The sequence below is a fragment of the Octodon degus genome, unplaced genomic scaffold, assembly GCF_000260255.1.
Source record: "Octodon degus isolate 3935 unplaced genomic scaffold, OctDeg1.0 scaffold00013, whole genome shotgun sequence".
In the NCBI taxonomy this organism is placed as follows: domain Eukaryota; kingdom Metazoa; phylum Chordata; class Mammalia; order Rodentia; family Octodontidae; genus Octodon; species Octodon degus.
In genome coordinates, this window is record NW_004524589.1 from 22580257 (window position 1) to 22593083 (window position 12827).

At 45.1% G+C, this 12827-nt stretch overlaps 1 protein-coding gene across 3 annotated transcripts in view; it reads left to right on the forward strand.

Moving 5' to 3' along the window:
- The first annotated feature begins 1445 nt into the window (after positions 1-1445).
- The window catches only part of Tbc1d4 (TBC1 domain family member 4), a 234472-nt gene continuing 223090 nt past the window's right edge, over positions 1446-12827 (forward strand). The window contains exons 1-2 of one of the 3 annotated variants that reach the window (XM_023709624.1): positions 1446-1732; positions 6174-6257. In XM_023709624.1, the coding sequence (XP_023565392.1) occupies positions 6219-6257 (39 nt within the window). In that variant the 5' untranslated portion in view covers positions 1446-1732; positions 6174-6218. Of the gene's footprint in view, positions 1733-5206; positions 6258-12827 lie in introns of those variants that run through there. The other 2 variants (XM_004626289.2, XM_004626291.2) reach the window with 2 other exon arrangements.

Sequence of the window (12827 nt, forward strand, 5' to 3'; positions counted from 1 at the left end):
TTGCTCAGGTAAAATTGATTAAATCCAGGACAGAATGGGGAAGCAAGTCAGGGAGCAAGCGGGCATGAATATTGAACAGGAGGACTTTATCTAGTAGCCAGCGGGGAGGAGTTGAATCAGTGGCTCTTCCTGGCTTCCTTAAGGCAATGATCCATTCGGGATATGCTGGATATGCTTATCTTTAGGGAGGTGAGCATCTGTTCGGATCTTTGGTCTTCAGGTCTGGCCCACCGCAGGAGCATCTGTATCTTTCACAGTTGCAAGGTATTTTGTCTTCTGTGCTATCTCCTTGAAGGCCTATCCCTGTTTGACTGCCCATAATATTTCTATCTAATTTTCCTGCCTACAACACTAGTAGGTGTAGCCAGGGGTAGCAGTCAGCATGGTCACTGCCTTGTTATTTTCCTGATAGCAAGGCCTGTTCCATGTGCTACTCTGGCTTCTCTGTCCCTCTTCCCTTGGGCAAGAAGACAGGTTGCTGGTCCCTTTGTCATATAGGTCATATTGTTGTAGGCAGCTAAATTAGAAATATAGGGGCTGGTGAGATGGCTCAGTGGTCTAAAGCACCTACTTAGAACAAGCTTAGCAAAGCACAAGGGACCACGGTTCAATCCCCCAGCACCACATGCCAGCCCCGCCCCCTGGGGGCCTGAGCTGGCCACACACACAAATAAATAAATAAAATTAAAAAAAAAAAATTAGAAATATATAAGCAGTCAGACAGGGCCAGGCCCTGAAGCAGACAATATGGAAGACAAAGTGACTTTGCAACTTTGGAAGAGACAGACACTCCCACGTTGGGTCAGACCTCAGGACAAAAGAGTAAACGAGTGCAGCCACATATTTCCCTAGGGATGGCCATTAGGGATTGATATTCTAAATAGGTGTCAATCACCTTGAGGAGGCCTGCCCATTAGTTCAGGTGTTTAAGTGCCTGCTGAAACAAAGCAGTCAGGTTCAGGATGCTGTGGTTCGATCCCCTCATCTTTAAGCCAAACCAGATCTGCCCTGAAGGGATCCTGAGTCCCCCCCCCCCCAAAAAAAAATAACCTTGAAAGAGCTTGAATGAGTCACTAACCCAATGGCCAACAGGAAGAGACCCTATTCCGTATTCATGTCCATGTCTATGTGACTCGATTCCTCATTTGGTATTGGATTTAATCAATTTTATCTGAACAATGGTGCTTGTAATCTCATTGGTTCATCAGTATTGTCCCACCTCATGCTCACCTATGCGACCTTACCACACGGTTTTACTCTATAAAAATCCCTGGAAGAGATAGCTTCCAGGGGCAACCTGCTCAGGTCCCTCTTCTGTCCCTCTCTTGGACAGGAGCTTTCTTTCCCCCAATAAATATATTCTGCTGTTAACTTCCTGTTCCTAAAACTCATTCTTCAGTTTTAGAGAACACGAACTCATCCTAGGTACCTTTTAGGTTGGGAGTTTTATTCCCCTGTATAAATATCGGTCATTTCCAGAGGCTGTTTCTGAACTTTCCCCTTTCTTCCCTTGCTCTCTGTCCATGATGGGCATGAGAAAAGGCTGAGGTCTTCCAGGTTCTGGGCAACTCCTGGGAAGAAGAAGCACAGACTTCTGTTTGGGCTTCCATGGTCCCCATTCATTGGCTCAGCCAAGGGAGACGCAAGCAAGATATCCTCTCTGGAGATCCATAGGACATAAGCCCTCTTCTTTCCTCTTCTAATCCATCTTCCAAGTTTGGGGAAACTTCATATCTAGAGCAAGAAAAAAAAAAAAAAAAACAAAAAAACAAAAAAACCCTCTTAGAGCATATATTCTAAATCTACTGCCTGTGCCAGCTCCTTAGCTTCTGAAGCTTGAAGGCTAAGAATGGAGTCTTTTGTTCTCTCTGTTCTGCTGTGTCATCCCTTCCTTGAAGCAGGAAGATGGAATGCCCCAGCTGCTGGGGCTGGGGCAAGGTCACAGGGAGCAGGGAACACTGGAGGAGAGCCCTGCTGGCATCTGAAATCAGATTAAATCACAAATGCTTGTGCTGTTCACCATCCCCACCTAGAATTCCATCACATTTCTGGGGAGAGATCTGTTATTTTCTAGCATTTTGTAATTAGCAGATGGTTCTAGTTAGTATCTTAACCAGAAACTAGCTCATTAATACATAGGCATATGACCTCTGTGATAATGACTTTTTTCTTACTCTCTAGTTTAAATTAAAATCAGTGATTTATTCAATGTCACATATTCCAACAATCCCTTCTCTCAAGATACTTTTTGTTTTTGTCAGGGACACAAATACCCAGTAATTATAAAGAATGTAGTGAGCACTAGACAGGCACCAAAGAAGAGGCCGGAAACTCCAGGTCCAAAAGGAAAGAAATATATCTTCAGAAGCGATGACCCTAGATTTGGGTCATCAATACGTGAATAATGAATTAGATAGTGAAAGATGGAGGATTCAAGTTGTGGAGGCAGAAGGAAGGCCATCAGGAGAAGGGGCCAGGTTGTCTGGATGTGACAGTGTGGGGAAAAGAGGCAGAATGAATTGAACTGTGTGTATAGTAATAATTTCACAGGGAAGAAAAGTGGGAGAAAGTAGCTGTGGGGGTTACAGGATGAGGGACAGAGAGGCACAATGAGAGAGCACTTCAGTGATCAGACCTTCATGTTTCTCATGCTGTACAAACTTTTAAAATAAGATTTGAATGCAGCTTACATTTTAATTAGTACTGTCACCAGTAATTCAAACTAGGATATTAGAGCAGCACCTTAAAAATGTGTGTGAAGTTTACTTTAGGGTACCATCCCGTCTAAAATGCTTTTCATGAGCATTCTCATTGTTTGGCTGAGTGTGAGGGCTGGGGGCCATAGGGGGCGTTATTACCTCAACTTGCACCAAACACCCTGCTCTTGTATATTCTGAGCAGTAGATACCCAGTGTTTTAGTTTATTATTATTATTATTATTGTATTTTAGGGAAGGGTCTACAGGGTGTTAGAGTCTTACTACTAGATCAGGACTTGTAGTGATCCACCTGTTTACAGCCTCCTAGGAGTTGGGATTACAGGTGCGCACCACCACGCCCAGTCGCCAGTGTTTTAGTTTAATCTTGTCCTATCCTTTTCTACATTCCACTGATCAATACACAGTTGAGTAATTTTTATATATGGGTAATGCTGTAAGTTCTGCAAGTGAAATAATGGCAGGAAGCTAAGAGTTTACCATCTAGTTCCTGCAGGTACTAAGTCAAATGTGTAAATGACTATAACACAACATTAAACATGTACTAGAGTATAATTTTATTTGACAGGGCAGGATAAGAGATGAATAACAAGGTAGCAGCTAAGCCAGGAATCTCAGTGGCTTATCAGAACAAAAGTTTATTTCATATGCTTGAGGAGGCTACTTTGCTGGCAGACAATGACAGCTGTCTCAAGGGCGGTGGCTCAGCACCCTGGGCTGGGCTGATCACGGGTCACCTCCATATGGACATATTCTCATTGTAACCCCTGGAGAACAAAAGTGGGCTGTTAACTACTGTGCTGGCAACTATTTCTATCCCATGTGTGACCCAGGACACTTCTCTTCACATTTCACTGTCTGAACAAGTCTTGAGAACGTGAATAACTTCAAGAAGGCAGAGAGCTATCTTCCCAAGTGTCAGGGTGCAGCTGGGACCAGACGCTGGTGAACAGTGGCAATGTGCACCAGCACACAGTAAGGTAAACAGTACAGACACGTTTCAAAGAAATAGTCGAGGGGATCGCAGAGCAGGAAGTGTGTCATAACATCAATGACAATTCTATTTCTCTGATAATAAGTGAGTGTTTGTTCTTTGTGGCTTCTCTTTATTATGCCAATAGGAAATCCCTGGCTGGGACTCTAAATTCAATCCTAGCTCCCAAGCTGCTTGATGTTGTGGACTCTACAAGATTTCTGTGGTTTTCCAGTTTGTTTGCTTTCCTGTTTTTTTTTTTTTTTTCCTCTTCCATAAATCTCAGCTATGCAGCCTAGGGAAATGAGATTTATGTATGAGTTTCTGGTAAGGTCCAGGGAGAACTCTGTGTTCTAAGAACTTTTTATTGCTTTTTAAAGGGATGGGTCCATTTTGCAGAAGGTTTCTGGAGTGGTTAAATCAAAGGACTTACTCCCATCAATGACTATCTCTGGGGCCGAGGAGATGGCTCAGTGGAATAAACGCTTCCCTGGCAGGAGACAGAGCCTGAGTTCAATCCCCAGTTCCGCCAAAAAAACCCCCAAAACAACAACAACAACAACAACAAAAACTATTCTCCATCTTGGAATTTAGATGTTTATTAATAAAAGGCCATCAGGGTGCCCTCAAAAATTCAGCACAAGAGTAATGCAGTTGATCATATTGATCTTAGACAAGCACAAGGAAAAAAAGGGGAGAACACCATTACACTACAATACATCGAACAAGTTTTCATTCTTTACAAGTTCTGCGGTGAAAGTTCAATGTTTTCTCCCTTTGCTTCGTGTTTTTCTCTCATATCTCATCTGTTTGTTAACTACCACTCAGAGGAAAAAGAGAATCTGGAATTTGCTAAAACTCGAGTAGGTATAATCCTTTACTTTTCTTTTAAGGTTAAAATGATCAAGTTATCCCTGAAAATTTTTTGAGGTTTTTATTTTAGAGGGGCATTCATACCCACATTTAAGAGGACAAAGAATCTGTAACAGTATAACTTTTAAAATAGTGGCATTAAGCACTGGGAAGATTCACGTTGTCAAAAATGTTACATTTAGAAGTGAACATTTGTATTATTTTAATAGTCTAATAATCACCAGTGTTTTCTGAGATGATTAGGAAATATAGCAGGTATATGCAGGCTTTAGAAGGAATTGAAATCAATTAAAAATGTTTTTTTAAAAAAATCCCAGCACCTCAGTGCGAGCGGTCCCCTCTCCAGGGGGCAGCAGAGACGCCCAGGAGAGGACGGAGAGGCCAAGCGGGCTGGGGCAGTGCCCGCGCCAGCTCAGGACTGCTGTCCCTGGGGCGAGACGGAGGGGCTGGGGCGGGAAGAAGAGGCGGAGGAGCCGATTCACAGATAAGCTTCGGCCAGCAAAGCTCTTCGCCGCGGGACGGAAGGCGGGCTAGCAGCCGGGTCAGAGCCGCAGCTTGAAGGAAGGAAGGAAGGAAGGAGCGAGGGAGGGACGGGAACCGTGGGAGGAGGAGCAGCAGGCTGGGCTGCAGCAGCCCTAGAGGAGGAGCGGCCCGGCGAGGCCACGTTTTGTTTTTGTTTTTCACCGGAACAGTTCTCGCAGGCCCTTCCCCTGGACGAGCGCGCCGCAGCCGGCAGCCCCGACCTTCCAGGTGACAGCCGGTCACCCTGGTAGGAGTCAGCTCCGCCCCGCGCGCCCCCTCCCGCGCACCGCCCCAGTCCCCGCCCAGCCTCAGTGTCTGCCCGAGGCGAGGGGAGGTGTCGCGCGGCCGCGAAGGGCTGCAACGCTCCGGCGGGCGGCAGCGGGACCCCTGGGCTGGTGCTCGCTCGGCGGGCGACGGCAGAGGAAGGGGTGGTGACCCGGACACGAGCCGAGGGCAGGGCGCGCCCCTGTAGCCTTCCGCCCTCCCGCCCGCTGCTGGGCACTCGCCTTGCCGCCCGCAGCTCGAGCTCTCAGCCGCCCGGAGCAGCGCTGCCCGGGGAAGGGCCGCCGACGCGCGGGGGCCCGGAGCAGTAGTTGGCACAGTTTCGGCTTCGCCCGCAGAGGGGGAACTGGGGGTGCGGCGCGCCCGGCGGGCTACCACGGTGCTCTGGTGGGGCGCGCCATGGAGCCGCCCAGCTGCATTCAGGATGAGCCCTTCCCGCACCCCCTGGAGCCCGAGCCGGGCGCCACAGCGCAGCCGGGGCTCGGGAAGCCGGGCGACAAGCGGTTCCGGCTGTGTTACGTGGGAGGGTCCTGCCTGGATCGCAGGACCACGCTGCCCATGCTGCCCTGGCTCATGGCCGAGATCCGCCGGCGCAGCCAGAAGCCCGAGGTCGGCGGCTGCGGGGCAGCGCGCGAGGTCCTCCTGGTGCTCAGCGCGCCCTTCCTGCGCTGCGTCCCCACGCCGGGGTCCGGAGGCCAGGGGGGCGGCAGCCCTGCGGCCGCGCAGCCCAACCCGGCCGTGTTCATCTTCGAGCACAAGGCGCAGCACATCTCGCGCTTCATCCACAACAGCCAGGACCTCACCTACTTTGCCTACCTGATCAAGGCGCAGCCCGACGACCCCGAGTCGCAGATGGCCTGCCATGTTTTCCGCGCCTCAGACCCGAACCAGGCAAGTCCGGGGCGCCTGGAGTGGGCCAGGCAGTGGGGCTGCAGGAGCCGGGGCGAGGGACGCGGACCCTACGCGGAGGACGGGCGGGGGCTGGGCTGCGGGTGCGCGCTCCACGTGGCGCGCTCCAGGGCCGCGCTCGCCCGCTGCTCTGGACGCAGAACCAGGAGAGAGGGCGCAGGAGCAATGGCTAGCGGCCGCGGGGCCTGAGAGACAGAGGCGCCCGGGGCGGGGGAGGAGGTGGCGCGCCCCTGAAGAACCCGAGAAGCGCGCGTCCCGAGGATCGCTGTGTCTGGGAGGGACCAGAGCTGTCTGGCCCGGCCTTCGCGCGCGCGCGTGCGTGTGTGTCTGTGTGTGTAATTGGGAACGCGGGGGACGGTGGGCTTCCTAGAGGCCCCAGTGTAGTTATCGGGGCGAGTCCTTCACCCAAACCCGTTCGGCTGATCGCGTCCTCCTGGCCGCAGCACCTGCAGACATCCGGCCCGGGGGCGATGTCCTAGCGGGGACCGGGCCTAGGGGAGTTACCAGCTCCGAGCAGATGGTCAGAAAGTAGGGTCTGCGTTTGCAAGTGGAGTGGGAAGGAGAGCCCCTTGCTTGCAGTTTACGCCTGTATTGGAGACAAACTGAGTACATAGTATTTGGTGACTTAAAATCAGTGTGGAAGAGATTGCAAATGTCTTTGAAAAGCGTTTTTTCTATTCTATTTTTATTCTCCTTATGTAGTCAGAGTTTACTAAATCTAAGTATTCTGTTGCAAAACAGAACTTTTACTTCCTTATAAACTGGCAGAGCCCTTATCTAACAGCAAGAGGAAAACTTTACCACTGTGATTGTGCCTTTGAAAACAGGTTTTTTTAAAAAACTACAGTCTTTTAAACAATATCAAAGCACCTAAAAATGCTGCTTTAGAAATGGTTATACAGTGTTTGCAAAGTACTTTAGATTCTTGAGGGGGTATTGTTAGGATTATTTAAATATAAATAAAGTCTCTGGTTGCACCATGTGACAGTGAAAGTTCTTTGGTAGCTGAGAAATTAATAGATAAAAATGCTATAAATAAGGTTTTAACTTTTTGCGTTATAGTTCTAGCATCTAAAACTGAAATAATTTCTGTTTGACCAATGGTTTTCCACAAAAAGCCTGCAGTAGAATTGAAGAAAAATTCTTTACCTTCCATTTCTCCAATTACACTGTAGAACAAGTATGTTATTAATCCAAAGTCCCTACATGAAGGGAGTGATTTGGGTTTGTGATCAAATTTTTTTTGTGATCACAACTTTTGACAAATCGTTTACTAGAAATTATTTTAAAATCATAATCACTTCATTTTGTGCTCTATTGCCTGAAACTTGTTAGCTTTGACATATAGAATTTGAAGGGCCAGCCAGATAGCTTGGTGGAGACCAGCGCCCCCATATCACTTTTGATAGAAGAAAATAAAAATCAAATTTGCTGCTTTTTCTCATTTCCCAGATAAGTTCTTGATTCCTGTTTTGAATGAGAGACCCTCTGGTAGATGATGACTAATCTGCTGGGACAAAAATGGTCTCCCGAGAGATGATCTCCAACCACTGAGGGGAGGTTACAAACTCACATGCCTGGGAGAGGGTGGGAGAGGACTGTGCGGGACTGGATAGTGAGTGTCCTTTCTCTAGGTGCTGTTCTGCTCCAGCTGGAAATGGCAGGATCAGTGCAAGTATTGTAGGAACTTTGCATTTCTCAAGAAAAAGTGGAAATCTGAATTTTTATGACATTATTCAAAGTATTGGCAAATAAGGATTCTCTTTGGGGGCCAAAGACTGCAACTGGGTGACATCCCTATCTTTTTTGATTTTGTATTTTGAGACAGGGTCTTCTCAGTTGCTCAGGGTAGCGTCCAACTTTCTGTTTTCCTGCCCCACTTGCCCAAGCAGTTGTGAGCATAGGAAAAGAACCCAGGCTTCTGCCGGTACTGTTGTTTGTCAAGAAGGTTCAACAAGTGGTGATTCTGCAGTCAGGCTCCTGGAAAGGATGAATGGAACACTTTTTACAATCTTCTGTGAGTAGGTTCATACAGAGTAGGCTCCAGGCACCCTTGAAGTAAGAAGAAAGAAGACCAGCCGCTTGCTTTTCCCTGAGTTCTGCGTTTGAATATTTGGTTGGAATTGAGATCATTTTTTAAGAGTGTCCTGGTTTGTGCATTCATTGAACAAAGCATGGAAGGTGGCCTGGAGGGACCTGCAGACCGCTCGCTTTTAGCACAGCTCTGCTTTGTCCCTCACCCCTGTTCCGTTTCTGCAATGGGCCTATGTGTAGGACAGCCCTGGAATTTTATCAGTCTTTTGACAATTTTTATTGTGAAACAGGTCCCACTAATAATCATATGAGCGTAAGAAGTTACAAACTTGAACTATGCAGGACAAACCAGTAGGTAGGGTTCATTATAGCTAACTCACACCGTTTGTAGTGGCACAAAGTGGCACATGATTGTTATGCCAGCTACTCCAGAGGCTGAGACAGGAGGATGATCAAGTTCGGGGCTGGCCTAGGCAGCATAGTGAGACCTCATTAAAGAAGAAGCAGTCTCCTCTCAGGCTGAGCCGGAGAATTGTGATTTTTAATATCCACTCAGATGTCTTTTATTTTGTTTATTTGTTGCAGGGCCTTGCTATACAGCTCAGACTCACAGTGGTTCTTGTTTCTCAGCCTCCCCACCCCTGAGATTACAGGTGTGCACCACCATGTCTGGTTTTGGTGACTGGTACAGTGCTGCTGGGGGTTCTGTAGCCGGCATAGCATGTGGTACCAGGGCTCGAACCTGGGTCCTAGTGCTTGCTAGGCAGGCGCTGAGACTGCTGAGCTATCTCCCCAGCCTCTCAAATGTCTTTTTTTGAGGGTGGCTGTCCTCAGAACTGGGATGTAACTCATTGAATGTATCAATTAAGAATGTCACTTGTATATTTTACTTTAAGGTTCTAATGGTGTTTGCCTATATTTCACTGTGGTTTGTCCGAGTAGCTCTTGAAAACATTTCTTTAGAAATGCACAATTATTGTTGTCTTGCTGGGTGATTGTACTGCTCTCCTTTTTCTGGATTTTTGCATTTTTATCTCCACAGTACCTGTGTAATGGGCCAGTGTGTCTCTTATCTCACAGATGAGAAAACTGAGGTCTAGAAAGGTCAAATTATTTCCCCAAGGTCATAACGCTTCCTAGGAATAGAAGCAGACTGCAATCTAGGTGTATTCTAAAGCCTGTTTTCTTACTTGCTGTAGTAGATTGCAGTTGTTGAAATTAGTGTATTAGTTGTCAGTGTTATAAACTTCCGATGCTGAGTGTGTGCTTGGATATGGTGTGCTCCACTCCCCAGCTGGGAGTGAACCCAGAGCACTGAGCATCCCCCGTGAGCGCTGCACACCTACACGCACCCTTGGCCCGGGATGTACTTTTTAAAAAGTTTCACAGTTTTTCTTTTAAAAGGAATGGTGGTTTTTAATATATAGTGGAGTACTACTTTCTTATAAGAAAGGATGTGCTTGAAGCTTTTGGGGTAAATGGATGCCCCTTGAGAACATAAAGAAATAAGTTGGACACATTTAAATATCACATTGTTGGGGCCGGGGAGATGGCTTAGTTACAGGCTGAGTTCAATTCCTGGTTACACCAAAAAAAAAAAAAAAAAAAAAAAAAAAATTCACATTGTTTCTCTTGTGCGAGAAACCGGTAGACAGATATCGGGAAGGAGGAAGAAAATGTTCAAATTGGAAGGGGAACAAGGGAGGGTGATGGGGTAGGGAAAGAAGGAAATACAGATTGAAGAAGAAATGGTAGATTTGAACTATTAAAGAAGAAAAGTGTTGAAAGGAGGGAAGGGAAATGAAAAAAAAATGACTTAAGACAATCATGTGCAGATACAAATTCCCTGTGATGAGTGTCGTCATTATGTATGTCAAAAATGTACCAACAAGGGCTGGGGCAATGGCTCAGGAGAATAAGTGCTTCCCTGGCGAGCGCAAGGGCCTGAATTCAATCCCTGGTTCTGCCAAAAAAAAAAAAAAAAAAAAAAAAAAGTATCAATGAATATTAATAAAAATTCCAAATTCATAAAAATAGGAAAAAACATCTTTTCTTTTAAGAGACAGGGCTTCTGTATGTTGCTAGTCTGATCAGGAACTGTGTCAGCCTTTCTAGTAGCCGAGACTACATGCTGGCTGTAATTTTTTAGAAAAGTAACAAGTCTTTGTGACTTGTGAAGTTGATAAAGCAGAACACTTTTTAAAAAAATTTTATTTGTTTGATACAGGGTCTTGCTATGCAATTCAGACTCCTAGTGATCCTCTTGTCTCAGCCTCCCCAGTGCTGGGATTACAGGCACATGCCACCACACTTTCAGTGGCCTGCATGGAACTGGAGGCACCAGGGATCGAACCTGTATCCTTGAGCTGGCCAGGCAGATGCTTAGACCACTGAGCTATCTCCCCAGCCCCACAACAAGGCATTTGAATCTGCTGTTTGAATTACAAAGTAGAATATATAGATACTCGTATAAAGTATTAAAAGTATAAATGATAAATTATTAAAGTATATCGTAACACACCAAGTAAACAAATCACATAAAGGTAATGCATCTTCGCTTCATTGTAAAACATATAATAAAGCAAGAAACAGCAACTCCAAGTCATGTTATATTAATCATTTAGGGGTGTGGGGGGATGGGGGATAAAGGAAAAAGAACAGTGGGGGTTGTAAAATGTGACTAACAGATTAATCTGGGTGACCTGATGGGCTGAAGTATGGTTTTGTGAGTTCAAGCAGCAAAAAGTCTTTCAACTTGTTTTTTTAACAGTCTTTCAACATGTTGAATCTGGGCTGTAGTTTACCTTCTTCTGAAAAATAGCATCTTTCATCACACTAAATTTAGGTAGTCCGTATAAATGTTACTGGTTTTAGACTTGTGTTATGGTTATTTTGGAAATTGGTTTTGATGTTGGACTTGTTAAAAAGCTAGTGTTATAAGCATGTGAAATTTGTGTCAAGATTTTTGCACATATACTTACATAACAGTAAAATAAGTTAGTATCTTAGTTTACTGTCACGTAGTTCTGAACAACATGCACCCAGAGCTCAGAAAGCTCTGGGTTTACACTTTTAGATGTTATTTAACACATTTTAATATCTATGGTCATGTGATGGGCAAAATATGAGATCATGATTTTGGGTGGCTTGATTACAGATAATCTTGACCTAAGTTTGTGCAACTCCACCAGAAGAAGATGGGAGTTATTATTGTTTTTGAAGTTACCGATCTCTTTCAAGTTTCATTTCTGGGAAGATGTTGGGGTTGGAAAGAGGATCTCCTAGTAATGGAATCTTCCTGGCTAAAAATAGAAGCCTAAATTCCCTGCTCTAGCTCTTTTATTCTGTGGATTCCCTTCACCAGGGGAATACTTGTTCCTTTCTAACTTTTATGAATTTTCATGTGAAATTCTAATAGAGTTTCTCAAAATTACTGGTGCCTTTGTTACTATCAATGTAACATAATTTCTAAGTAGTTAATTTCTAAGTAACTCTGTCACTTTGAGATTCCAGGTCAAATACAGTCCTTCTGATTGAGCACATTTGGTAATCTTTTCTTACCTCTTTTTCATCTCAAATTGGATCTTCACTGTATTGCCTGGACAAATATGTTAGTTTTCAATAGCAATATTAAAACAATATACAAGGGTGGTGCTATATTTCTGGATAGCCTTTTATGATTTAACTTCCACACTAGTCCCTAACTTTTCTGTTGGCCAAATTATCCTGTCAAAATAATAACAGCATTTGATAAATTTGGTCTGCATTCAGATACATTATTAGTTATAGTAGTAGAGACTATCAGCTTATAGTTAGTATGACATTGGGGATCTGGAAGTTGTTACATAATCTTTCCTTCTATTTGAGTTTAGTCTAAAGATCTATCTACCTACTTATACTTGGACTTGTGTTGTTTATTTTAATAACTAGACTGTAAATATGACAAGTTACATCCTTTTATGATATGAGAAAAGTTATTTGGAGCAAAGAATATATAAATATAATATTGCTTGGTGCTTGCTCAGAATACTGCACTGTGGAGGCTGAGGCAGGAGGACTGTGGTGAGTTTGAGGTCATCCTAGACTACATAGGGAGACCCTGTCTCAAAAAATAAAAAGAAAAAAAAAATCCTTTAGTTTCTTAAGTATTCTCACCAAAGCCCACTTAACATATTGCTCTCTGCCTGGGCCTGACACTCTACACTTACCCAGCCTCTTCCTCACCCCGGGGCATTGAACTTTACCATGAGCTACATCCAACCTGGTTTTGTATTTTATTTTGAGGCAGGCTTTCACTAAGTTGCTAAGTTAGTTGCCCAGGGTGGGCTTCAATTTTAGATCTTACACCCTTAGCCTACTAGAGTGCTGGGATTATAGGCATGTAACATCACTACAACCTAGGATTTGATATTTTCTTTAAGAACCATAACTTAAGGGGCTGGGGAGATGGCTCAGTGGAATAAGCGCTTCCCTGGCAAGCATAAGGGCCTGAGTTCAATCCCCCGTTCCGCAAAAAAA